The sequence below is a fragment of the Acomys russatus genome, chromosome 24, assembly GCF_903995435.1.
Source record: "Acomys russatus chromosome 24, mAcoRus1.1, whole genome shotgun sequence".
NCBI lineage: Eukaryota > Metazoa > Chordata > Mammalia > Rodentia > Muridae > Acomys > Acomys russatus.
The window spans coordinates 53,279,279-53,306,839 of record NC_067160.1 but is presented as its reverse complement, the minus strand read 5'-3'; the positions used below and the strand labels follow the sequence as shown (position 1 = coordinate 53,306,839).

Below are 27,561 nucleotides of genomic sequence, written 5' to 3'. Positions count from 1 at the left end.
CTGCTGCCAGAAGGGCCTGGGATGGGAAGGAGGGGCTGAGGTGCCCAAGTGCTGCCCAGGGGAGCACATGGCTAAGCCCTCTATAACCTGGCCAGGGAGGGTTTCCTCAAAAGGTCAGTTCTATGACCAGCTGGGGCCCTTCTGCCTGTAGGCAGACGTGCCTGGAAAATCAAACAAGCCCAGGAGGAAAAGAGGGCAGAGAAAGCCACACCCAAGGGCTGCCTCCAGGGTTAGCTTTGCTCTCCACACCTGCTGGGTGCACAGGTCTCTGAAGAAAGCTGTCTCAATGAGAAGCAACGCTGAGATACAGAGGAGGGTGGGGTGGTGCACAGAACGCCTGGGGAGTTGCCTGTCACTGTGCCTACACAGTACAGCAGCTTCTCAGGGACAGCCTGACTGGGTTGGAGGGACAGTGTCCAAGTGCTGGTCTGGGGGTGGCTTCCCGCTGCCACTGTGAGGCTGGAGTTGGGGGTTCCTGCCTTGAAGGGAGCTTTAGTATCTTCTGGGCAGTGGGTGGGCTCAGCTCGGCTGCTGGTGGGAGGGCCTGGGCACTGAGTTGGCAGGGCTACAGAACGAGGGGCGAGACCCTGGTCCCGGAAGCTGCCAGCTGCCAGAGCTGGGGTGGTTTGGGTATGTTTGGCGGAAGGGGCAGTGGAATTGCCCCTGAGTTCTGACCGTCTCTGGGCTGGAGCCTTCAAAAGCCTGGGGCCTGAGGGAGACTCGAAGCAGTCTCCATAGCAGCATGGCCACGGGCAGACCTGACCAGACAGCAGGGGCCAGCGGAGCCCTGCTTCTCCAGGATCCTCTGGACAGGAGCTGCTTGGCCTGAGGCCTGGGAATAGCTTACTCTCTGGCCCCAGATGCTCACAGCCTGGAGCACCGAGGCTTTTGGGAGACCCAAACCTCATCTGCCTTACCTGGGAGCCCGCACAGAGCACTCAGGCAAGGATCAGGGATGCTGAACAGCCCGGGAAGGCCGGCTCCTCCCACAACAGGCAGAAGCCAGGCCAGGGCCTGTGATCCCTGGGAAGGGACTGGACACTCACAGCATTAGAGGCAAGCCTGGCTGGGGCAGGAGTGAACACAGCGGCAATGAAAGCTTGCAGGTGGACTGAGAGAGGCAAGGAGCTGCAAAGACTCAGGAGAAGTCATACACACAAAACTTCACACTTCCTAACCAAAAAATAAAAAATAAAATAATAATAATATATATATATATATATATCACTAACATTAAGGAAAAGCATCGGCTGTGCAAAAGTCCTCACTGTCTCTTCATCCTGCGGGAAGCTCTGGAAGGGAGCTGCCCACTGGACTCCAGTGCTTCCTCCCGGCCTGCGGTCCAAGCTGTGTGGCCTCTATCTGGACGTGTCCATGTTCTCCTCTCTAAAGTTACTGCAGTGCTCAATCACCTTGCTGGATAAAATGGGGGAGAGCATCGGAGGGTGGCCAAGGAGAGCCGAGCCTCCTAGGGGCCCACAGCTCCTAACAAGCCTCAAGAGTCCCCTGATGCCGGGCATGCTGGCACACGCCTAAAGGCCCAACACTTGGGAGGCAGAGGCAGGCAGATCACTGTGAGTTCAAGGCCAGCCTGGTCTACAAAGAGAGTCCAGGACAGCCAAGGCTACACAGAGAGACCCTGTCTCAAAAAACCAAAACCAAAACAAAACAAGAGTCCACTGACAAAGATTCATTGTGTCAGCGGCTGGCACAACACCTGGGAGATAAGGCCTGTGGTTGTGAACACGGCCACTGCCCTCCCAAACCCATGGATGCTCTCTTCAGCATTTTCCCTGCACACCAGCCCATCCTTTCTGCAGAAGTCTACAGGGGGGTCCCAGATGGACTGGAGATCTGCACAGGCAGCTATGCTGGCTCCAGCCCTTAGGGCTCTCTGAGGAAACTGCCACCCACTGCTGGTGTTGCTGCCTTTGCCTTGTACTGCTTGTCTGCTCAACAGGGAGCCTCTGGGTTTGGGGGTTCACTGCACCCTCCATTTGCTAAAAGGCTGTATCAGGGCTTTGTGAGAAGGAAACTCCCAGGACAGTTCATTCCTTGATGGCAGAAGGAAATTCTGGCTCAGATGTATCTTAGACCTCAGGGTACCAAGAGGGCTCACTGACAATTCCCACCTGATGACTGGAAAGTTCTAGGACCTTTGTTTGACCTGGATAGCCCCAAGCCCACTGTAAAGAGTGTAGGCAAGGCCTGCTCACTTCTAACACTTTCTAGGGGGACTCCCAAGGGAGACTCAGTTTGTTAATTAATACTAAAATAGTGCCTTCATGAACAGCAGAGCCAGCTGATGCCTCCCAGCCCAAAAGGGCAGGTTCTGGTGGTGGGGATGGGGGAGCTGTCTGAGGCTCAGCTACACTGTGCTCAGAATTATGACAAAGGACTCTTTTCCCAATGAGAATGGATCCGGAGGAGAGGAAGACCAACCCAACTGATTCTAACATGTGGTGTGTGCAGTCTTTTGCACACACTGGAGGGGCAATCAGAGTTGATGCTTAACCCTCAACAGTGAGTCCTACAGAGACACAGAGTGAGGACTCTGGCACACCCCAACCTTCACACTGACAGCATCTGGGTATGTGTGCGCACCCGCATATGCTAGGTTGCAGCCCAACGAGGGGCACGTTTTCCCTGGTGCCCTCCACCTTCACACTTGCATCCAGATAGCCTAGCACTGTGTACAGGTGGCCTCACCACATCAAGTCCTTTTTCACTGGAATAACTATGGTGAAAACCAATGCAGAATTCTTGCTAGCTCAGCGCGAGGAGGGTTCACAGGGATCAGAGGAAGCAACTGTGCAGGTGAGAGCAGACAAGCTAAGTGACAGCTGGGCCGGTCTGTCATCCACGGGTGATCGACACAGGCCCATACACTGTCTGTTCCACATTCAACCCTGAGGAACTCTGGAAGATTTCAGCCATTCCCACTGTGCCCCTTGCCCTCCACACCAAGGTACCCAGCCAGGAACGCACTGTTTGTCTCTTACCGGGCCATCTCCTTGGTTTCTTGCCGGGCAGTGGCCATCTTGATCAAGTCCGTCAGTAGGGGCATGCCGCCTTCTTTAATCAGCAGGGGGCAGTACTTGTCAGCTACAAGGGAGGAGGAGCAGGTAACTGAGGGTGGGTGGCCTTCTACCAGCCTGTGCCCCAGACACCCGCCCTGCTTCCAGAACTGCTACAGCTGCTGCCTGGGGGAAGGACACTGCTGGAAGGGAGCAGGAACAGGCCAGTCTGCCCAGTCTCCTGGGTCCACCTGGAGAGGAAAAAGGGTCAAGTCCTTGGGAAAGACACTTCCCTTTGGTGGCTTAAAGTTTCCCCAGAAATCGTGCTTACAAGTTCCCCAGAATCTGTGCTGTAGAAAATACCATCCCAGCACAGGCCCAGAGCATGACACCCGAGAGGTTTTGTCTCCTGACACAGGTTCGCAGGAGTTCTGGAATCGGAGTCCCCAGGCAGCAGCTTGCATTTATGATATTGTTAGTAAGACAACCCCAGGTGACTGTAGTGACCACCCAGGCTGGAACCACAGGTGCCCTTCTGCCCTGGCAGTGGCAAAAAGACTTGAAAGTTCACTCACAAGTAGGGTAGGGAGTGTGAGGAAAGACACATGGTGCAGGCTGGGTCGCTTCTGATGGTGCAGTGTGCTAGCCCTCACCCTGGATGCCACAGTACAGAGGGCTTAGCTGAGGGACAAGGCCAACAGTAACTCTGTGTTCCCTCTTGTGTGCCAGCTCCCTGTGGACACTCTGTGTCCAGCTGAGTGGTTATCTGAGGCAGGGGAGGGAGGCACTCACGGTAGACGGACACCAGGTTGTACAGGGCCCAGGTGGCCCAGTGCTGGCTGACTGGAGAGATGCCCTGAGGAAGGAGGCGCAGAATCGGCTCAAAGGACCTGCAGGGAGAGAGAGCCATTAGCTCCAGGCAGGAGAGGCCGAGTCTTCTCCTTTGAGCTCTCCTCCCGGCAGGGTCCTGAGGGCAGCATGGGCAAGCCCGTGGATGTCAGGGGTCCTGTGTAGACTCCACCCAGGAGCTCTCTCTGGAGAAGACCACGGTCAGAGTAGAGGGAGAGGGGCAGGAAAGCTGGGGGTCTCAGCACCCAAGAGAGCAAACTGTGGTGAGGAAGGGAGAAGCCCTGGGAATAACCTACAGTGACTCTAGGTCAGGCTGGCATTCCAGCGCCCAAACTGAAGGACCAGATCAGCAAAGCCTCAGAGGGGCCCTGAGAGGCAGCTTCCTGTCTCCCAGGGACCTGGGGCCTGAGCAAGCCACACATCTTGGCCCAGCCTTTCAAATGACTGCTTCACTTGAAGGCCAGCTGCACGGGCAGCGTGGCACAGGGAAGGGACTGACCTGGTGACTGCAGTCCACCCACAGTTCAGTAAGGACCAAGGCCAGCCTGACGGGGGCGGATCACAGGTGATTTGTGTTTTTGCTATGTATTTAGCTCTGTATCAAGCATGCATAAAGTACAGGCCTGGATACACACAGGTGTTAATGAGTGGGAAATGTGCCCGTCACACACTGGATCTTACAGTGAGTGAGAGCAAACGCCTTTGGAGAACAGGACCAGGGTGGAAAGCTCTGGCCACACCATGTTGGAACAAGCAGCTTCTGACTCTCCATGCTGTGTACCTTCCCATCTCTGACCTGTAGTTGATATTCCTTCGGGAGTTGATATCCCAGCTCTGGATGGCCGCCCACATACGCTCCTCCACCTCTGCCCGCTGGGGTTCACAGACACCCCAGGCCTCAGGCCCATCGAACATGATGTGGGATAGGACACCACAGGCATTGTAAGAAACCTCAATGCCGTCGGCCTTGCTTTCCAGGAGGTTGCTACCAGGAGGGAGAAAGAAAAGCCCATCACCCACTTATGGCACAATGTAGACCCCTGACACCAAGGGGCCATAGCTCCTGGTGCAGCCTCGAGCACCAGGACGGCAGGTCTGTGGATTACTTGGGTCTTTTTTGTTTGCTTCTGAGTCAGGATCTCATGTAGTTCAGGCAGGCCTGCAACTTGCTATGTAGCCAAGCTTCCTTCTCCGCCCCCCCCCCCTCCAAGTGCTAGGATCACAACCTCGTTGTCACATCATCCACCCACTTGTTATTCACAGAGTCCTTCAAAAAAAGGATGTGGCATTACTGCCATCTGAGGCAGGTTGAAAGAATAAAACACACAGGGTCTTGAGAAAGCACCCAGTGGTTAAGAGCATACACTGCTCTCTCAGAGGCTGGCGTTAGGTTCCCAGTAGCCAATGTGGCCTGCAGCTGCTTGCACCCTTTGGCTCCAGGAAGGCCCAAAGCCTCTGGGCTTTGTGGGCAGCTGCTCTCATGAGCTCATACCCATCGCTCACATACACATAGTTTAAAACAAAATCAACTGAAAGGAAAAATCGTTACAGATAGAAAGCACCATCAGGCCCAGAAACCTAGACTGAGCACAGCGTGGCCACAGTCCACACAGCTGCTCTGAGCACTCTGTCAGCCCTGAGGTACCAACCTGAAGACGCTGATGAACTGGGAGGTCATCAGCTGAGGCCGCAGCTCCTTCACCTCCGCCACATTCCCCAAGAGCCCGAGCATGTTCCGGTGCAGCTCCTGCTTCTCTGGGAACTCCTGGGGAACGAGAGCCGCCGAGGCCTTCGTACTCGGTCACTTGATGTCTGACACTGCTACCCTGCAGGGTTTGGGGCACCTATCTGGGTGGCTCTTCTAGACAAAGGAGAGGGGCAGTAGGCTGACCCTAACTTCCCAGTGCTCCCGTGACTGGAGAAGAGGCGGAGAGCTTACCTTGGGACAAGTGTGGCTCCACTTGCCACAGCTTAGAAGAAACTTTTTGGGGAGCCCCTCAGAAGCTACAGCAAAAAAACACAGACCTACTTTCTGGGCAGAACTGTATCTAGTGGGCAGTCAGAACAGACTGCTGTGAGCACAGGCTGGGGGTTCCCTGGCAGAAGGGATCTCAGGAGGCCCAGGTGGGTGGCATGCCCAAGGGGAGGTCCCTGACACTTTTCTTAGCAGCAAACACTGTGTGGGTGTCCTGTGTGCCATGGGAAGCTTGTGTGGGATGGCATCTGTGGGGCAGCAGTCTGTGGGGCGGGTGGCAGCCCAGGCAGTGCCCACCTTCAGGCAGTCGAGAAAGAGCTTCATGCCATTGAAGTTGAGAAACATCTCGCAGTTGTCGGGTGTCTCGTCTGTGATGTTCCACAGGGCGCTCCAGGAGAACTCCATGACCTGGTCACACTGTGGGGGAGGCGCAGCTCAGCTGTGTCCTCCTAAGGACACATGGCCAACCTTGGCACAGAAGCGTCTGGCGTGAGGGCAGAGTGTGTGAGGCCCTACGTACCGTCTTGTCCAGCAGCTTCTTCTGGATCAGCTTCAACATGGTCTGCGGGCAGAGGAGAGAGGCTGCCTGAAGCTAGCCTGGCAGCCGGGCACACAGGGAGCCGCTGACTGTCCCGGGAGCTGCAGGCTGGCCACGCCCAACTCTACAGTGACTTTGGGAGGCTGTTTGAAGCTGGTCAAGAACAAACCCTTGGTACATGGCACAGTGCTCCCCTGCTCTGGGCTGCACTTCCCCAGAGATAAAGTAAGGGTGGTAATCACACATCTAATCCCCAACTCTTGCTTTCCTTCCATATTTATCCTGTTCCATGTGTTAGGCTAAGAATTTATTCATACCAGGCCAGAAGGGCATACTGTCGGAAGGGCCAACCCTGGGTCTTTTGTCACAGGGCATCCTGCATGGAGCTGAGTGGAAGTAGTTAAAAGACAGAAAAGGCCACACAGTCATAAGCAACAGTCACATTAAGCAATTCTGAAAGCCAGGCACAATGGTACAACCTTTAATCCCAGCACTTGGGAAGCAGACACAGGTGGATCTCTGAGCTCCGGGCCAGCCTGGTCTACAGAGCGAGTTCCAGACAGCCAGGACTACACAGAGATACCCTGTCTGTAAAAACAAAACAAAACAAAACAAAAGCAACTCTGAGGTGGGCATGGTGGTGCACACCTTAAATACCAGCACTCAGGAGGAGGCAGAGGGAGCTGGTCTTTCTGAGTCTGAGCCCAGCCTGGTCTACACAGCAAGTTCTAGGCTAACCAAGCGGGGCTACACAGAAAGACCTTGTCTCAAACAACAACCAGCTCTTCTGGGGGACTGTAGAGACGGTTCCGTGGTTAGGTTCCAAGTTCAGTTCTCGGCACCCATGTGAGAGCTCATGGCCACCTGTAACAACAGCTCCAGGTGGATCAAACAACTGTGGCCTCCACTAGCACTCGTTGACACATAATTGAAAACAAGAAAGGGGAAGAAAGAAAGTCTTCAAAGTATGTGTGTGAAGCTCAGCGCTGGGGCTTGCCTAGCATTCGCCAGGCTCTGCATTCAGTCCTTAGCAGTCCCCTCCCCCACCACACCTCCAAATAAAGAAAGGACATGAATTTCCTTGCGTCTACCCTAAAGCCTTCTCCTACCCACTCCTACCCCGCAGCCCAGGTCCTCCTGAAGCCTCACTGACAGAGGACAGGATGACAAGGGCGGGCAAGTTCACATACCACGACAAAGCCCATCTTGCCCACAGCCTCCTTGTGGTCATTGTCCACCTGGCAGACCAGGGCATTGCACAAGTGCACGGCAATCCTCTGGATAGACTCGTCCTGCCGTGTGGGGCTCAGGATGCTCAGCAGCAGCTCATTCACCCGGCGATACTGGAACTCCAGTTCCTCTGGGATGCTGAAGTTGCAGAGGGTCAGACAGCAGTTCCGCTGCACCTGGGCCAGGTTGGGAGACAAGTGGAGCATGTTCAGGGACAGATTTGGGACAGGGCTCCAGGCCAGAGGCCACCCAGGGCTGGGAAGGTACTCTGGAAGAGGAGGCTACCAGGCTTTTTGGGTTGTTTGGTTTGAAGGTTTTTGAGTTGGAATTGAGGGTGTCATATAGTCCAGGCTGATTTCAAGGTCACCATATAGGCTCTCTATTTTCATCCTTCCTGCCTCAGCCCCAAGACCTGAAACTGCAAGGATGCACAACCATGCTCAACTAAGGCTTGTCTTGCTTTTCGTTTTTTTTTTTTTTATAATAACCAAAGCAAGGGCTTCAATAAACAGTGATTTTTAATATTTATTTATTTATTATGTATACAGTATTATGCCTGCATGTACTGCAGGCCAGAAGAGGGTACCAGATCTCATTGTGGATGGTTGTGAGCCACCATGTGGTTGCTGGGAATTGAACTCATGACCTCTGGAAGAGCAGTCAGTGCTCTTAACCGCTGAGCCATCTCTCCAGCCTTTGCTTTTCATTTTTATCAAGGTTATTCTAAAATAAAATGTAAAAACATGAAAATCTTGTATGGTATATAATTTTTTATTTTGGTATATAATTATTAAAAAGAAGACTCCATGTAACCACTACTTTTGCCACGACACTACCCTGCCAACATCCAAAGTCCCTTCATGACCATAAGACCCTGTTACGGGCAGGAGAGGTGGCTCAGAGGTTAAGAGCACTGTCTGTTCTTCTAAGGTCCTGAGTTCAATTCCCAGCAACCACATGGTGGCTCGCAACCATCTATAATGTGATCAGATGCCCTCTTCTGGCCTGCAGGTATACATGTAGGCAGAGCACTGTATATGTAATAATAAATAAACAAATCTTAAAAAAAAAAAAAAAAAAGACAGACCCTTTTAACCTTCCCAGCAAGCCACACTCACTGCTCAGGATGCTCACAAGGGCAAACGCTGTTACATGCAGCTGAAATGCACTCACTCTCATTGCAGAGCAGTGTTCTCTCATGGCACCTCAGTCTATCCACCAAGTCTCCTGCTAATGGACTTTGGCCACTGCCCATGAAGTTATACATGCTCTCCAGCACCCATAACCCAGCAGCACTAAGGTACACATACTTGTGTGGGGGGGTAATTTCTGGGTTTTGTTTTCTTGAGAGGGGCTCATGTAGTGTAGGCTGGCTCCTAACACAGTGGAGGATGACACTAACCTTCTCCTCCTCTTGCCTCCACTAAGCCTGGCTTGCTTGAGGGCCCACTGGATCAGGAGGCGGCTGCGCTGGCCTGTCCTCCCGTCGGCAGTGCACAAAGCCTAGCCACACCCTCTCAGCTGCTCTTTCTGAGCCCGCACATTTATGATGTGTGTGCTATGCTGATCATTTACCTCCTTCCCTTCATTATTAAACATTTATTTTATGTTTTTAAACTTACTTTATGTGAATGAGTGTTTGCCTGCATGCATATATACCACGTTCTACACACACACACACACACACACACACACACACACACACACACATATCTTGTGCTGGGGGGGTACGAAGTTGCTGGATCCCTTGGAGCTGGAGTTATAGCCCCTGTGAGGCACACATGGGCGCTGGCAACTAAACCCATGTCCTCTGCAAGGGTAACAAGTGCTTTTTATTTGGAGTTTTTTTTTTTTTTTTTTTTGGTTTTTCGAGACAGGGTTTCTCTGTGTAGCCTTGGCCATCATGGACTCGCTTTGTAGACCAGGCTGGCCTCGAACTCACAGTGATCCGCCTGCCTCTGCCTCCGGAGTGCTGGGATTAAAGGCGTGCGCCACCACGCCCGGCTTTTGGTTGGAGGTTTTTTTGTTTGTTTTCAAGACAGGGCTTCTCTGTGTAGCCATGGAACTCAATCGGTAGACCAGGCTGGCCCTGAACTTACAGAGATCCACCTGACCCCACCTCCTGGGGTCAGGTGCTGGGATTAAAGGCATGCACACCACTTCCCTGCTTTTAACAAGTGCTTTTAACAACTGAGCCATCTATTCAGCCCTATTTCCTTATTAAATATTGACATTTACCATGCTTTATTGATCACACTAGAGGGTATGGTCCCTTAGGCAATATCTGTTTTTCCCCTTTATCATATTAACACCCATGCACACACATATTTTGCAATGCTGGGAACTGAACCTGGACCTCATGCCGTGTACATGCTAGGCCAGTGCTCCATCACTGAGCTACACCCCTGGCCCAAAGTTCATTTTAAAGTTTATTTTCTTTCCAGTTTGAAACAGAGTTTATCTGTGTAGCTCTGGCACTTACTCTACAGACAAGGCCAGTGGAATCCACTCTGTAGATGAGGCTGGCCTCAAACTCAGGGAGTCCTTCTGCCTTAGAGTTTAAAGGTAACCCTCTACAATATTTATATGCTATTGCTTGTGCAGAAAGCTAGTGTCCTAGCTCCTTTTTTGTTTGTTTGTTGTTTTCCGGTTTTTCAAGAAAGGGTTTCTCTGTGTAGCCTTGGCTGTCCTGAACTTGCTTTGTAGACAAGGTTGGCCTTGAACTCAGCGATCCACCTGCCTCTGCCTCCCATGTCTTGGGATTAAAGGTGTGCACCACCGCTGCGTAACAACTCCTTTTTTTTTTTTTTTTTTTTTAATTTCTTCTGTGGGTATGTGGGTGTTTTGCTAGCATATTATGTCTGTGTATCACATGCATGCAGTGCCCATGGAGGCCAGAAGATGGTGCTGTATTTAATAGGATTGGCATTACAGATGGATGTGCAATATAGGATTTGAACCTGGGTTCTCTGCAATAGCAGATGGTGCTTTTAATTGCTGAACCATCCACCTCTCCTCACCCCATTTTCTTCTTGAGACAGAGTTTTATTCCAAAGCCCAGACCTCAAGCCCGCCTCAGCCTCCCCAGGTTAGGATCACAGGTAAGGGCCAGCATGGCTGATTTCCATGTTTTCTTTTTCTCTTTTGCCTGAGACAAGTTTTTTTTTTTCTTTTTTAATATATTTTATTAATTTATTGATATTACATCTCAATTGTTATCCCATCTCTTGTATCCTCCCATTCCTCCCTCCCTCCCATTTCCCCCTTACTCCCCTCCCCTATGACTGTTACTGAGGGGGACCTCCTCCGCCTGTATATGCTCATAGGGTATCAAGTCTCTTCTTGGGAGACAAGTTTTCAAAGCCAAGCTCAAACACACTGATATCCACCATGCCTTTAATGCTAGCACTGACTAGTACTGGCATTAAAGGACCAGTGTGTGTACATCTTTAATCAGTCCTGGAGGCAGAGACAGGGAGATCTCTGTGAGTCTGAGGCCAGCTTAGTTTATCTAAGAGTGCCAGGAGAGAACTACAGAGTAAGACCCTGTCTCAAAAGAAAAGAAAACAAATAATAAAACAGGTCAAAGGAGAAAACTGACTCCCCAAAAGTTGTTCTCTGACCCCATGTCATAGCATGTGTGTCACACCCAAAACCAACCCCCCCCCCCAAAAAAAAACTTGCTTGCACATTCACACCTGATAGAGGCAAACAGCCACATCACATACAGAGCACCCAGAGCAGCGCCAATGACCATCTACAGAATTGTCATGCATAGACTAAACGTCAGAACAGGGTGTCAGTGCAAGGCTACCTTTATATCTCTAACTGTTCTATGGTAAATGTTCTCATTAATTTATAATTAAAAGGAGGGGCTAGAACCCAACCCCAACAGTGATAGGGATAGAGGGGCAGGGGAGGTGGCACATCTGGCGCTCAGAGGGCAGAGACGGGGGGCTATGGGCCTCCACCTGGCAGAGGCAGGTTTCTGTGCAGGGGAAACTGGCAAAGGCCACTTAAGCCTGGGAGACATGCGTGTCTGGAGCCTGGGCAAAGCATGCAGGCCGCAGCAGGCAGGGGCTCACCGTCACCTCCTGGTAGGACTCCATGCCATTCAGCACCACCTGGATGACCTGCCGGCGCAGCTTGACGCTCTGCTCCGAGCGGTACTCAGAATTGGTCAGGTAGAAGAGGGCTGCACTGCCGGTCACTTGAATGTTCTTGTCATACTTGTGGCACTTGAGGGCTGTGATGACCAGCTGTGTGAAGACAGGGTGGGGGCTGGGGCTGGAAGTGTGGTCACCACAGCTCCTCTGGGGAAAGGCTGGCCCTAGCCCTGCACTCCTGGATAGGTGTGAGGAGAGCAGGCACTCGGGCGGGGCCTGAACAAGTTGGCAGGGAAGCCAAGCCCTGCCAAAGGGGTGGAAGTTTCGAAGTCAAAGCTGCCTATTACCCTGAAATCAAGAGTGGGGGCAGAAGGATACAGAAGGGGGGCAGGGATGTCTGTGACCCTGAGGGCCTTGGGGTCTGAGCTGACCTTCAGGGCCCGCAGAAGCTGGTTGCAGCGTTCAATGCGCGCAATGTCAAACAGCAGGTTGATGGCCCTGGAAGTGATCTCAGGCCGGTGTTCTGTGTAGGCCTCAATGGCGTTCAGCACCTGCTCTTCATTTTTGTCACCACTTACCTAGTGACGGAACACGGTCAGGACAACCCAGAGGGCAGGTAGTGGTGGCTGCACCCAGGCTGGGCAGTGCACTCAGCGGCCACTTCTTCCCACACCCCGCCTCTTACTTTGTAGGCTGGAATGTGCGTGAGGCGACACAAGGAGGTCTCAAAGAGCCCGAGGAACTGCAGTGGCCTCTTCAGAGCCCGGAAAGGCATGATGCTGCTCTTAGAAGGCTCGGTGCTGGGAAAAGAGCATGCTGGAGCTGGCAACCTGGCTGCACCTAGCCTGGGCTCCCCTGTGGACTAGGCATTTCATCCACAGAGAAACAAGGCTTGTAGCTTTATCCTGTCCCTGCCCAACTCACCGTGTAGCTAGGACCAGCCTTGAACTCTTGATCCTCCTACCCCACCTCTCAAGCTGGGATTACAGGCACAGGCTTTCTTCCACGCCTGGCTTATGCTGTGTTGGGGGTCAACCCAGGGCTTTGTACACGTTGGCAAACACTCTACGACCTGAGCTGCATTCGCAGCCCCCACACTTCTGATGGAAGGACGGAAGGCAGAGTAGAAGAGCATGGGCTGGGAGCTGCTAGCTCTGCCTCCCTTGAAAGGTATCACGTGCAGTCCTAACAAGCCAGGATAAGCTCCTCTGCCATCCACATGAACTACGGCTGAGGAGGGGCTGCGGTCAGCTACAGTGGCTGGCCTGGGATTAGCTCTCACCACCAGGCCACAGAGGCATGGATTGGCTACGGTGACACCTGAGGAACCCCTAGGAGCAATTACCACTGCCTGCCACTTCCCACCAGACCACCATGCCTGCTGTTGTTTGTTCCTTGGGCATTCCACCTATGGCCCCCAAGTCTTTGTGCATGTTGACCCCATGCTGTGACGTGATCTCTTTATCAAATTCAGAAGGGCTTATGGCAGCCCTGAGCGTGCCCTTCTGGGCCAGTACCCAGAATAACTTCCTTCTTTCTTCCTTTGTTAATTTATTCAATGTTTATGTATGTGTGCTTGTGTATACTTGAATGTGAGCACTGTAGTGGAAGTTTTGGTTTCTTTGCAAACTCAGTTAATACATTTTTGATTTTTTTTTTCTGAGACAAGGTTTCTCTGTGTAGCCTTGGCTATCCTGGACTCACTTTGTAGACCAAGGCTGTCTTGAACTCACATCGATCTGCCTGCCTCTGTGTCCCGAGTACTGGGATTAAAGGCGTGCGCTATCATGCCTGGCAATATGTTTTTGTTTTAATCCAAGTGTGGGATCTTGGTTTGGGCTTGAGTTTGTCAACAGCTTATAACTGTCTCATGGGTGAGAGTGTGGTCTTTGCCAGCTGGTAAGAGCCAAGGCAAGGAGAGGGGCGTGGTATAGGACTCAGAAGACAAACAGGAGAGCTTGGAAGCACAGCTTGAAGTGGTGGCCTGAGGCCAGTAGCAGTTTGGAGTGACCAGAGACCAATGGAGTGCCTCAGAGGCTACTGTTGGCTGCTGATGGAGATTGGTTTTGCCCCCAAAGAACCCCACTGACCCTAAACAGCTGGGAGAAGTAAAGGGGTCTGCATCCCCTCTCCCCACTAACTTTCTTTCTCATACCCAGGGTTAAGGGGTAGGTAGAAAGGAGGTAAAGGCGTCAATACCCCAAATAAAATAGAGTTTAAAAACAAAGCCAGGAGTGGTGGCACACACCTTTAATCACAGCACTTGGAAGGCAGAGGCAAGTGGACCTGAGTTTGAGGCTAGCTGGGACTACAAAGTGAGTCCAGGACAGCCAAGGCTACACAGAGAAACCCTGTCTCGAAAAAAATAAGGGGGCTGGAGAGATAGCTCAGAGATTAAGAGCACTAGTTGCTCTTCCAGAGGTCCTGAGTCCAATTCCCAGCAACCACATGGTGGCTCACAACCATCTATAATGAGATCTGATGCCCTCTTCTGGCTGGCAGGTGTACATGCAGACATAGCACTCATATACATAAAATAAATAAATATTAAAAAAAGAAAGAAAAACAAAAATAAATAAATAAATGATTGATTATTTTAACTTTGTGGGGTTGGGTGTTTTGTGTGTATATATGTTTTACTTTCTGAGCATGCCTAGTGCCTGCAGAGGCCAGAAGAAGATGCTAGGTCTCTTGAACTATAGACAGGTTCTGAGTCCTCTTGTGGGTGTTGGGACTCAAGCCCAGGCCCTCTAGAAAACCGTGTGCTTTGAACCAAGGGGCCAGCTCTCTAGCCCCACCCCCCTTTTTAAAGCCATGCAGCCCTGGCTGGCCTCGAATTCACAGAGATGGGCATACGCTGGAGTACTGGGTTAAAGGAATGCATCCCCACACTGGCCTCGATGGCTTGCTTCTCATCTCTAGTGCCCAGCACAGGACTTGGCACAAGGTGTTTGGTTCAGGCTCTGTAAATGGCATCCTCCCAGGAGCCACAGAGCTGGGTACTCACCTGGTCTGTCCTGCTTCCTCATCCATCTTGGAGATGCTGCAGTTCTCTAGGATCATGTGGCCAGAGATGTCTAGGGACATCAGGTTCCCCAGCTTCTGCACCAGGAGGCTGAGCACCTTCCGGGTCAGCTTGAATTTGTAGTAGCTGGAGAGGCGGTCTCGGGAGATGTCCAGGTGGCTGGAGGGCGGGGCCACAGACCGAGATCTTATTCCTTCAGGCCACAGCAGGGGAGGCCCACACCTCTCACAGGTTCCCCAGAGAACTCTGGGGGAAGCCCTGCTTGAGATTAGGGTGCCCTCACTAGCAGTAGTGGGCTCCTTCTCTCTGTTCCACACAAAGCTTTCCCTGCTGTGGCCGAGGAACCCAGGACTGACAATGCCTTTCCTCCACCCTCTGCCCTCCCGCCCCTGTGCCGGATGCCTGAGTGGGCAGCTCACCGCAGCTTGTGCAGCTGGATGATGACACGGATGTGGTCATCTGAAAGGTCCATATTGTAGAGCACAAGGGACATCAGACTGTCCTTCCACTGTGTTAGGAAGGTGGCATCACTCGTCTGGATGCCCGAGAGGTCCAAGGCAGCCAGTGAGTTGAGTGGCCGAAGCAGTGACTCCACGGGGACACCGTCAATCATGCGGCCCAGGTTGAGGAAGCGTAGGCGGCTGAAGCCCTCGAAAGTGAAGTCCTTGACCAGCACCTGGCAGGTAGGGTTGACCAGGCACTCGTCCTCACAGCCCCCCGGGTTGTCCTCCTCATAGAAGATGTTGGCACAGCCGAAGAGGCTCAAGGACACCAGACTGTGACTGAAGCTCCGCAGCGTCTGCAGGCTCTTGGCGGACAGCTTCTCGCAGTTGGTCAGGTATAGCTCCACCAGGTCCTGGAACAGCACAACAGCCTCAGCTCCTCTGCCTGCCCTGTGCCACCCCAGGTCTGGCTTCTGGGGATGGGCGGGGTCTCACCTGCTTGCGGATGGCTTCCAGGTCCTGGTCCTGCACCAGGTCCTCACGGAGGTGGATCCTAGTGAGGCGAGTGCTGCGGGGGTCTGAGAAGAGGCTGAAGAAAGTCTCATGTGGCTCAAAGGTGCAGGCCGCACTGACCAGCTCCACGTATCTGTGAGAGAGGCAAGCCTGGCTCAGGGAGTGCCTAGGAGCCTGGGCTGCCTTCTGAACCCACGCCATGTGCCTGAGGACTTAGGAGATCACTGAAGCAACGGATACCTCTGGTTCTCTCTTAACTACATCTGCTTAGATTCTGACTACATTAGATGCCTGGGGGACAGGAGTCAAAAGGTGATGCTCAGGGTGACCACCTGTGGTACATGGACCTCTTAGCAACAGGAAGTTCCAAGCACTTCCTTTCAGCAGCCTAAACATGCCCCTGACACACACAACACAAGTGCTCCTCTTCACAGGCACATCACATCATGCCAGGCCCGCACCACCTCGCCACAGCCACACCACAGTCCAGACTCATCTTTTCTTAGTAGCCTTCTGGCACCTTAGGGCAGACAAATTAAGTAAAAGGCTTTGAGCTTCCAGCAGGGTGCTGGGGCAGAGGTGGAGCTGTCAGCGAACGCTACCTAGCCAAGGATCCTGGGCTATCCTGGAGAGACAGTCTAGCCATTAAGAGTGCTTGTTCTTGCAGAGGACTGCTATGCAGTTCCTAGCACCTGCACGGTGGCTCTTAAAAAGAAAAAAAGCCAGCTGGGTATGGGGGTGGGGTGGGTGGGTACATGCCTATAACCTCAGCACCCAGGAGGCAGAGGCAGGCAGATCTTTGTGAGTTTGAGGCCAGCCTTGTCTACGTTGTGAGTTTTAGGACAGCCAAGGCCACACAGAGAAAGCCTGTCTTGAAAAAAAGAAACAAAAACTAAAGAAAAGAAAAGAACCTGGCATGGTATTGGACATCTTGAATGCCAGCATTTGGCACAGCTAGGCGGATCTCTGAGTTTAAGGATAGCCTGGCTGCCTGGTCTATAAAGTGAGTTCCAGGCCAGCCAAGACTATATAGTAAGACCCTGTTTGTTTAAAGAACAAAAATTAAACCAACCAGCCAAAACCCCAAAACACCACCAGAAAGGCAGAAGGAAGGACAGGAAATGTCTGGAAGCTCTCACTCCTATGGAGCCGGCTCATGGCAAGGCTCCTCCCTCCTAACGTTCCCTCGGTGAGGTGCTCTCCACTCTGGTGCCAGTGTCCAATCCCGTGCCTGGCCCACATCAAATGCTGAGAATAGCATCAGAAGCTCAGTCCTTCATTCCCATGTGGCTGAGAAACTCTCTGATGCAATATGGCTTCTTGCTGGGATCGCTGGTATACAGCTAAGTGCTCAGAGAGCATACCCACACTGCGCTGCAGGCACCCACAGCAAGGGGCCCACCAGGAGGCTGCAGAGAGACCACCTGAGGAGCCAGGCTCTGATCACAGGCCTGCTGTTCTGGTCTTGGCACACATGTAAACACGTGTGTATGTAGTGCAGATGTGTAGACACAGGTGTGAGCACACACACAGGGTGACCCATAATGCCCCAATTTACACGCAGCATTTTATACTAACTCATCCCTAAACACACACATGCTGCTTCACACCCGAGTTCTGTGCTGCATAACCCTACATGTATATATACACACATTCCTTCACGTGTGCACAACGCACCGCTGCCATCTCTCTATGGTAACACACACCACACCATTATTATCCCTAACTGCCACACTCACAGCCATGGCCCCCTTGTGATGATTTGAACACACCATCTTAACTGCCACCTCGTGTTTCACTCTCACATTTGTCCCCAACCCTCCAGCCCTGGGGAGTCCCTTGCTCACTCGTTGACTAGCTGGTCACAGATTTCACTGGGCAGGAAGATGTCTGGATGCAGCCGCAGGGTCTCCTTGTCCAGCAGGTAGCCCAGGGTGCCATCAAGATTCCGGAGACAGAAGTCAGTACAGAGGGCCATCAGGGACTCAGGTGTGTCAGATGCCATGCTGGGAGAAGGCAGCTATGAATTTCCAATAATCACAATACCATGGGCAGGGCCACAGCCTGGGCAGGAGAAAAGAAGCCAAGTGAGCTGCAGATAAGAGTACACGTCTAGGGGCTGGAGAGGTGGCTCAGAGGTTAGGAGCACCGCCTGCTCTTCCAGAGGTCCTGAGTTCAATTCCCAGAAACCACATGGTGGCTCACAACCATCTGTAATGTGATCTAGTGGCCTCTTCTGGCCTGCTGGCTCACATGTGGGCAGAGTACTATATAAATAAATAAACCTTAAAAAAAAAAAAAGAGTGCACGTCTAGTTGGGCATGGTGGCACACACCTTTAATCCCAGGGCTCCCAGAGAGAAACCCTGTCTCGAAAAAACAAAACAAAACAAAAAAAGCACACATCTACTTTTTTGAGTGTGGAAAGAGAAGCCCCATCTGTCCATCACATTTAAATTAGCACCTTTTTTTTCTCTGTGTAGCCCTGGCTGTCCCAGACTCAATTTGTAGACCAGGATGTCCTAGAACTCACATCATCCTCCTGCCTCTGCCCCGCCCCCCAGTGCTGGGATCCAAGGCGCGCACCACCATGCTGGGCTCAAATTAGCATCTTGTTTTTGTTTTGTTTTGTTTTTTCCGAGACAGGGTTTCTCTGTGTAGTCTTGGCTGTCCTGGACTCACTTTGTAGACCAGGCTGGCCTTGAACTCACAGCGATCCGCCTGCCTCTGCCTCCCGAGTGCTGGGATTAAAGGGGAGCGCCACCACACCCGGCTTAGCATCTTGTTTTTGTTTTTCAAGATAGGGTTTCTCCGTGTAGCCTTGGCTGTCCTAGAACTGGCTTTGTAGACCAGTCTGCCCTCCAACTCGCAGTGATCAGCCTGCCTCTGCCTCTCAAGTGCTGGGATTAAAGGCATGCGCCACCACGCCTGTCCTCAAATTAGTATTTCTCCCCGAGACAGGGTTTCTCTGTGTAGCCTTGGCTGTCCTAGACTGACTTTATAGACCAGGCTGGCCTCGAACTTACAGAGATCCGCCTACCTCTGCCTCCCGAGTGCTGGGTATAGAAGTGTGTCACCACGCCCGGCTTCAAATTAGTATTTTAAAAGGCTGTGTGAACCTGTAATCCCAGTACTTTGGAAACAGAAGCAGGAGGGTCAGGGGTCCCAGACCAGCTGAGCTATAGAGTGAGTCCCTGACTCAAATAAAAAGTTGAATATTATCTAGTCACAAAAGTACTCATAGAACACTGGGCCATGCTAACTGAAGAAATCAATTATGAGGGCTGGGTGTGGTGGCACACGCCGATAATCCCAGCACTCAGGAGACAGAGGCAGGTGGATCTATGTGAATTAAATGCCAGCCTGGTCTACAAATCGAGCCTAGGATAGCCAGGGTTGTTACACAGAGAAATCCTATTTCAAAAAACCTTTAAAAGAAAGAAAGAATGAATGAATGAAAGGAATCAATTATGAAGGTTACAACATAGTCAATGGAATGTGCAGCCACAAAAGGCAAATCTACATAGACAGAAGGAAACTAGTGTCGGAGGAAACCGGAGTGGCTGCTCCTGAAGATGGGGTTTCCTTTGGGAGTGATGACAGTCATGGGTGCATACTGGGTGCACACTAAAACCACAGAACTGGATACTTTAAATGGATGGAATGCATGGTCTGTGAATTATGCTCAAATTGTTACTTTATAAATGAAGTCTTTTTTTTTTTTTTAAGATTTATTTATTTATTATGTATACAGTATTCTGCCTGCATATACCCCTATAGGCAAGAAGAGGGCACCAGATCTCATTATAGATGGTTGTGAGCCACCCTGTGGTTGCTGGGAATTGAACTCTGGAAGAGGAGCCAGTGAGTACTCTTAACCTCTGAATTATCTCTCCAGCCCCTCATCTACTGCTCTTGCAGAGGCCCTGGGCTCAATTCCCAGAACCTACATGGTAGCTCACAAGTGACCAGAATTCTAGTTCCGGGGGCATGCAGTACCCACAGAGCTCAAAAAAGAAATCAAGCGTCCTAAAACTGGAGTTAGATTGTTGTGAGCCTCCATGTGGGTGCTGGAAACCAAACCCAGGGCCTCTGCAAGAGCAGCAAGTGTTCTTACGACTGAGCCAGTTTCCCTGCCACTCCCCCAAGATTTCTTCTTAACACACCTCAAAAATGCAAACCATAAGGGAGAAAAGGTTAAACTCGTATGCACTGGAGTGAAGAAATGTCTTGTTAATGCCAAATCACTGCAGGCCCATGCAGGAAAGGGTGCACCATGCCATAACAGTAGGCAACGATTTCACAAAAAGACACCAGCAGCCTAGCCTGGCCATGCACCTGCAATCCCAGCTCTTGGAAGAGGCTAAGGAGCAGGATCACGAAACCCAGTTCAAGCTTAGGCAGCATAATGGAGACTCTGGGGAGGTAGAGGAGGAAGGAGGAGGAAGAGGAAGAGCCACAGACTACAAATGCATATCTGGTCATCCCTCTGCGTGGACACACAGGTGTCTTCACTGTCAACATTCACGTGTATACTACAATTCAATAAAGAGATTAAAAATGGTTGGCACCAGTCAGACATGGTGGTACATGCCCTTGGGCCCACAGATTAAAAAGATATAGACAATATTTATAGACCAGTAAGGAGAGGAACATCGCATGCACCAGTGCCAAGGTGGGCAGACGGTCCCCAGGCACCTCCTGAAGGACGATGCCTCCGAAGGGCACTCATCGTGTTCCCTCGGTATCAGGGAAATGCACACCAACCCACAATGAGATGCCACTTCCCACTGCCAGCCAGCTCAACTGCAAACAGCACGCACTGGTGAAGACACGGAACTGCAGAGGGAGTGTAAGGTGCTGTGAACTGGGAGGTAACTGGAGACAGCGGATGCTGAGCAGCAATGTACCTTCAAAGTTTGGCACGAATATACTCAATAGAGATGCACATGTAAACGTGCAAACAGGGCCAGTGAGATGGCTTGTGGGCAAAGGTGCTTGCCATGCAAGCCTGAGGACCTGGGTTCAAGCCCTAGAAGCCACAGTAGAAGACAACAGACTCCCAGAAGTTGCCCTCTGACCTCCACACAGGGACTGTGGCAGGTGCACACCCACATTGTCACACACATCGAATAGTAATAAATTTAAAACACTCAAAGCAGTATTCTGTGTGATAGCCCCTAAGAGAAGAGACCTTGAAAGTTCACTGACATTGCAATGGATAATTAAAGCATATTTTGCTTAATTACCACACTGCAATGAGAATACAGTCAACAACTTGGATGACCCTCACAATGTGACAAGGAGTCAGAACCAGGAGGACAGCTTGTTTGCTTTAGCTGCATTCCTTTCCGCTAAAACAGAAGGAAGTCTTATTGGGATGGGACTGTCTCCTTGACAAGGATGTGTGTGTGTGTGTGTGTGTGTGTGTGTGTGTGTGTGTGTGTGTGTATGTGTGTGTGTGTGTGTGTCCCCATCCCTGAAAGGATGGTTCTGAGTGTGATGGGCTCTGGGTCTTTCCTCTGACTGGACTCACAGGTGACCTCACTGTCAATGTTCACATATATAGTATGATTCAATAGGTTAAAATGCTTGACACCAGGCAGGCATGGTGGCGCACGCCTATAATCCCAGAACTTGGGGAGGCAGAGACAGGTGGGACACTGTGAGTTCAAGGCCAGCCTGGTCTAACAAAGGGAGTCTAGGACAGCCAAGGCTATACAGAGAAACCCTGTTTTGAAAAACCAAAAACCAACAAACAAACCAAACCAACCAACAAAAACACGATTGAAAGCCAGGCATGGTGGTGCACACCTTTAACCCCAGCACTTGGAAGGCAGACAGAGGCAGGCAGATCTCTGGGAATTCCAGGCCAGCTTGGTCTACAAAGAGAGTTCCAGGACAGCCAGGACTGTATCGAAAAATCAAAACAGTAAAAAAAAAAAAAAAAAAAAAAAAGGAAAGAAAAAAGAAAAAGATTGACGCCAACCAAAGGGATCCACACTTGAAGGAGACCTGGGTGCACTCCAGTAAAACGTCAGTTAATATGCATCAACCCTGGCTACAGAGACTGCAGACTGAGCCTTCGTCTTCTACTTCAGAGAAGAAGGAACAGCCCCTGGGGCTGGAGAGACGGCGCAGAGGTTTAGAGTGTGTACTCGCTCCACTGTGTAGGTGTGCAGGCTCTGTGCCAGCACTACACTATGTATACCAGCAACTTGAGCATCTGTGGATTTTGGTACCCATTCCAGCCTTCAAATCAATGTGGACACTAAATGTCAGCAAAGTTCTAGTGTTCTGGAGATGAAGTGCAGTGAGAGAGACCATGCTTACCATGTATAAGGCTTTGGGCTCAATCCCCAACATCTCCCCCTATAGTACAGGTTCTGTGGTCAGACGATCTCTGTTCTGACTCCACTCCATAATTCGCTGGTAAACAATGTCACCTCTAAGATCACTGCGTCCTCATCTGGAAAAGTGAGGACGATGATTCTCCTGCCAGAGCTGGAGGAGCTGTGGAGACAGTGCTGGGAAAACACTCCCCACAGCACACAACGGCCACGTCTGACAGATAAGGACACTAAAGCTCAGAGACTCCAGGCCACTCTGTACAAACTGGTCTCTGGCTCCATCACACTGTCCTTAGAGCGGTGGTTCTCACGCTGTGGGTGCTGACACCTTTGGGAGTCAAACGACCCTTTCACAGAGATCACTTAAGACCATCAGAAAACACAGACATTAGCCGGGTGGTGGTGGCGCACGCCTTTAATCCCAACACTCGGGAGGCAGAGGCAGGTGGATCCCTGTGAGTTTGAGGCCAGCCTGGTCTACAATGGGAGTCCAGGACAGCCAAAGTTACACAGAGAAACTCTATCTCAAAAAACCAAAAACAAACAAATAAACCAAAAATCAAGACAGAGTGTCTCAGTGTAGCCTTGGCTGTCCTGGAGCTCACTCTGTCACTCTGTAGACCAAGTTGGCTTTGAACTCACAGAGATCCACCAGAGTGCTGGGATTAAAGGCATGTGCAACCATTGGCCAGCAATGAAAATAATTTTAAGGTTGGGGTCACCACACCATGAAGAACTGTATGAAAAGGCTGCAGCATTAGGAAAGCTAAGAACCAGCTGGGTATGGTGGCACACACCCTAAATCTCAGCAGAAGCAGGCAGATCTCTGTGAGTCCAGCCTAGTCTACAAAGCTAGTTCCAGGACAGCCAGGGACACACAAAGAAACCCTGTCTCAAAAAACCAAACCAAACAAATAACCAAACACTCCTCCCCCCGCCAAAAAGTTAATTTTTTTCTTAGATTTATGTGTGTGTGTATGTGTTGCCTGCATGTATGTTCATGTACCACATGCATGTGGCTGGTGCCCTTGAAGGCCAGACGAGGGCACTGGGTTCCCTGGATGTTTGTGAACCACTGTGTGGGTGCTGGGAGTCAAGCAAGTGTGTTCTTACCTACTGAGCCATCTCTGAGGCCCTGTTGTTTTCTTTTTCTTTAAGCAGCTATGATGATTTTCACTGCCACCTTCTACCACGCTGCCCTCACTTCTCTGTCAAGCGGGATCTGTCCTCCATAGACCCAGGCCTCCCACAAGGCCTATGTCTCAGCTGTCCCAGCACCAATGCAGCAGTCTCTGGGGACGGCACAAACGGTGGGGTTGCCTGGGCTTTGGCATGACCTTCCTCACGAGCTCAGCCTTCTGCCTGCTAGGACCAGAGGAAGCAGCACAGTGAGGCCAGCCCTGCCGGTGACCAGCTTTCTGGTGTCCTCAGATCCTTGACCCCTTTAGCCTACTTCCTATACCACATGGCAAGAGCCACAGGCCTAGTCACCTGCAGCCCCAGGCTCGGTTCCTTCTCTGTCTACTAGGACTGCCCAAATTCAACCAGTGAGGTCCTGCCTCTACAGAGCACTGGGTTCTCTCCCTGAGGCCATCCTACCATCCAGCGTCCAGGGAGGCATCCCTGCCGTAGGATGCTCAGCCGAGCATCTCCACAGCCCTAATCCAGGTGCCAGTTCATGCCTCCTATTTTCTTGATAAACCAAGGACAGCTGCCAGGCTGTGTTGTTGTTGTTGCCTGTTTTGTTTTTGTTTTTCTTTTTTTTTAATTTATTTTTATTTTTTAATTTTTTATTATTAATTTATTGTTACATCTCAATGGTTATCCCATCCCTTGTGTCCTCCCATTCTTCCCTCCCTCCCCTTTTCCCCTTATTCCCCTCCCCTATGACTGTTCCTGAGGGGGATTTCCTCCCCCTGTATTTGCTCATAGGGTATCAAGTCTCTTCTTGGTAACCTGCTGTCCTTCCTCTGAGTGCCACCAGGTCTCCCCCTCCAGGGGACATGGTTAAATGTGAGGCACCAGAGTACGTGAGAAAGTCATATCCAACTCTCCACTCAAGTGTGGAGATTGTTCTGACCATTGGCTAGATCTGGGTTTGTTTTTGTTTTTCAAGACAGTGTTTCTCTACGTAGCCCTGGCTGTCCTCAAACTCAAGAGCTCTGCCTGTCTCTGTCTCTCGCATGCTGAGATTAAAGGGGTGCACCATCATTACCCGCCAGCCTACTGTTTCTGCAGTGCTTTCCTGTAACTATGGACCTAGCCATGGGTTATGAGGACACAGGTCCTATATTGAGCAAGCCAGACAAAGTCCTGCCTCTATGAAATATTCTGGCATTAGGAGACAACCAGCCACCTAAAACAAAAAACTAGATGGAGTCACATCAGAGACAGGGAAGAGCCATGTCACTCTGAGCTGGAGTGTCAGGGAAGGCTTGACACTCTAGCTAGGACTCCAGAGATAAGCCCTAGCTAGCTCTGAAGACGGGAGGAAGGAAAATACCGCAAGGACGGAAAGGGTCGGGTGCAGAGGCTGCGGCTGCACAGCCCAAAGCCATGGCCTCTGTGTAAATGGGCACAGGTGGTACTGAATCGTAAGCACAGGGCTTGGGGGAGCGACAGTTTAACAAATGCCCACAGCAGGAGCCACAAAGGTCCTGCACTACATGAGTCTCATGAGGCTGAGCATGAGTTCCCTGTCCCCAGAACACTGCTGAATCCCTAGGGCTACAGCAGAACCTTGTGACTGGCTGAGACAGAGCCCCAGTTAGCCTCCCTGCCCTAGCTGGGCTGCACACATGGAAGGGACACAATATCAGCCACCAAGTCACCAAAGACCTCCAGAGGACACACTGGTGAATGGTGCCACCTGTGGTCACCTCCTGGAGGAGCTGACTCTGCCGCGGTGGTGGGAGGAATGTCTCCTGGGTGAGCCTAGACCGCCCACAGCGCTCCACCACTCACTTCCATTGGTGCCCTAGGGTGCTTCACTCTCTAGGCAGGTTCCCACCATCTGGAATTCTGGCAGCTGGGGACAGTTTGGACTCTGATATTAATATACAAGCGGAGGGTAAGAACCCCGAGCTCTTTTCTTACAGGCTCTTTAGGGCATGCAGGGGGAAGGGCAGTGGGAGAGAAGAGCAAGAAAAACAACAGCAGCCCAGGCAGCCACCCCCGCAGCACCACCTCCTTGCTGGGTGCTCCCAGACGGATGCGCAGCTCCTTCCAGAATTTACTTCCTACAGTTTCTTATTTAACCAGCCAAACATCACAGCCCAGGACTCTGTACCAAGAGAGAGCTATTCATTTGCATAACAATTTGTCTATAGCTCTCCCCCCAGCTGCCAGCTCCAGAGGACAGACTGGCGGCTTGCACCCACGCCCACATCCTTCGTGCCTACTAGTGCCTGGCATTTAGGCAGAACAAAGGTTTGCTGCTGCCAGGATTACCGCACGATGGAACTCTGAAGTAGAGACCCCTGGTCATTTGTTGATGAAGATACTGAGGCCCACAGCTGACATTAAAGGAGCCTGTGATAGCAACAGTGACTTCGGGTAAGGGTGTAAATCTAAACTGCTCACTAGTCACACTATTCCACCCATCTGCCCAACCAGCTAAAGGAAGAGTCGGCCGGACGTTTGGCGCACACCTTTAATCCCAGCACTCGGGAGGCAGAGGTGGGTCCTTGTGAGTTCAAGGCCAGCGTGGCCTACAGAGAAAGTTCCAGGACATCCAGGGCTGTTACACAGAGGAAACCCTGTCTCAAACAACCAGACCAAACTAACAACAACGAAAGAAAAAAAAAAAAAAATAAAATCAAAGAGAGTACCCAATGTTCAGAGGGAGCAAGGGACCCCAGCAACATCCTGACATCTAAGGGACAGAGTCTGGGAACCAGTGGAGCAGTGTCCACCCTGTGAAATGGTAACCCATGAGCTCAGGGAACGCAGACAAATGCCCTTTTTACAGGGGTTGAATGTCCTCCTGGAGGGAATGGTTCCTGGGCTGGAGATTAGGGGTAGAAAGGTGCTGTGGAGATTGTCCAGACAAGTGCCAGGGGACTCTCGGGGACAGAGGGCAGGTCATTATGCTGGGAAGACACAGCACGAGGGAGGGACACACGTGCCCACTAGGCTGCTGTATCTCTTTTGATAAAGACACAATGAACAGATACAGTGATGAGAGGAGCACTGGGGCAGGCTGAGAATCACACTACGTGGGTTCTGCCTGTGCCGTCAAACTTGCTAATGTCCATACTGCTGTGAGCACTGGCTATGCACCAGCTCCCTTCATCCTCACAGGAGGCAGAGTTCTATCTACAGCCTGCAGGCGTGGCGGATGCGGCTGGGTGCCAAGTCCTCTGCACAGTCTCTGTGGCTACAGATATGTGCTCTCCACTCAACAGGTCAGGACCTAGGGCTTCAAGCTTTCCAGGTATGATCTCAGTGGCGCCATGCCTTAGGCAACCCTCACTTTCCCTTCTGTGCTGTCACTATCTCCTTACAACTCCACGTATCCTTGGGTACTGACAGCAGATGATGTGGCTTTGTGGCACTAATTCTATGGGTACCATGGCCCAGGGCTAGAAGCTTCCTAAAAGCAGGGACCTTACATGAGCCATGGGACCTCCACTGTACAATAAGTGAATGACAGGCTAGCTGGGATGCTCCTCTTTGTCTCTCCATCTTTGGAATTACAAGTGCATGTCACTGTACCACTTTTATATGTGGGTGCTGGGGATTGAACTCAGGTCCTCAAGGCAAACATTTTTACTGTCTGACCCTTATCTCTAGCTTTTTGCTTGCTTCCAAAGCCAGAAAACCAGCTCCAGTTAATGAACCGGATTGGTTTTGTTTGTTTGTTTTAAGATTAATTTATTAAATATACAGTACTCTGCCTGCGTGTACACCTGCATGCCAGAAGAAGGCACCAGATCTCATCAGAGATGGTTATAAGCCATCATGTGGTTGCTGGGAATTGTACCCAGGACCTCTAGAAGAGCAGCCGGTGCTCTTAACATCTGAGACATCTCTCCAGCCCCAATGAACCAGGTTTGATGTTGGTCCCCAAACAGCTTGAGTCCACAGGGGTCTCTGAACTCACATTTCTTGAGTCAAGAACAGCTGAAGCACCAGGTGTAGTTGTGCACGTCTTTAATCCCAGCACTCGAGAAGCAGAGGCAGGAGGATCACTGTGAGTTCGAGGCCAGCGCCTGGTCTACTAAGTGAGTCCAGGACAGCCAAGGCTACACAGAGAGACCCTGTCTAAAAAAAAAAAAACCAAAAATAAAATAAAATAAAATAAATAAAAGCAAGCAAACAAACAAAAGACCAGCTAAAGCACTGAGGTTGAACAAGGGACATTGAAGGCAGAGGCCAGTGAGATGGCCCCATAGTCAACGGTACAGCTGTCAAGGCTGAAAACCTGAGTTTGAGGCCCAGGCCCCTCATAGTGAAAAGAGAGAACCGTCTCTCATAAGTTGTCCTCTGACCTCCACGCATGTGCTGTGGCAACT

The 27,561-nt window shown here is 51.3% G+C and overlaps 1 protein-coding gene across 4 annotated transcripts in view; it reads right to left on the bottom strand.

The window, feature by feature from the left end:
• Positions 1–30: 30 nt before the first annotated feature.
• The window catches only part of Zer1 (zyg-11 related cell cycle regulator), a 30,368-nt gene continuing 2,837 nt past the window's right edge, over positions 31–27,561 (bottom strand). The window contains exons 2-16 of one of the 4 annotated variants that reach the window (XM_051166876.1): positions 17,544–17,760; positions 15,679–15,829; positions 15,160–15,596; positions 14,723–14,899; positions 12,401–12,515; positions 12,147–12,293; positions 11,695–11,868; positions 7,570–7,785; positions 6,362–6,403; positions 6,139–6,258; positions 5,516–5,631; positions 4,648–4,851; positions 3,810–3,907; positions 3,003–3,105; positions 31–1,416 (exon numbers count right to left, since the gene is read on the bottom strand). In XM_051166876.1, coding sequence (XP_051022833.1) covers positions 1,359–1,416; positions 3,003–3,105; positions 3,810–3,907; positions 4,648–4,851; positions 5,516–5,631; positions 6,139–6,258; positions 6,362–6,403; positions 7,570–7,785; positions 11,695–11,868; positions 12,147–12,293; positions 12,401–12,515; positions 14,723–14,899; positions 15,160–15,596; positions 15,679–15,829; positions 17,544–17,701 — 2,316 coding nt within the window. In that variant the 5' untranslated portion in view covers positions 17,702–17,760 and the 3' untranslated portion in view covers positions 31–1,358. The remainder of the gene's footprint in view (positions 1,417–3,002; positions 3,106–3,809; positions 3,908–4,647; positions 4,852–5,515; positions 5,632–6,138; positions 6,259–6,361; positions 6,404–7,569; positions 7,786–11,694; positions 11,869–12,146; positions 12,294–12,400; positions 12,516–14,722; positions 14,900–15,159; positions 15,597–15,678; positions 15,830–17,543; positions 17,761–27,561) is intronic. The other 3 variants (XM_051166878.1, XM_051166877.1, XM_051166879.1) reach the window with 3 other exon arrangements.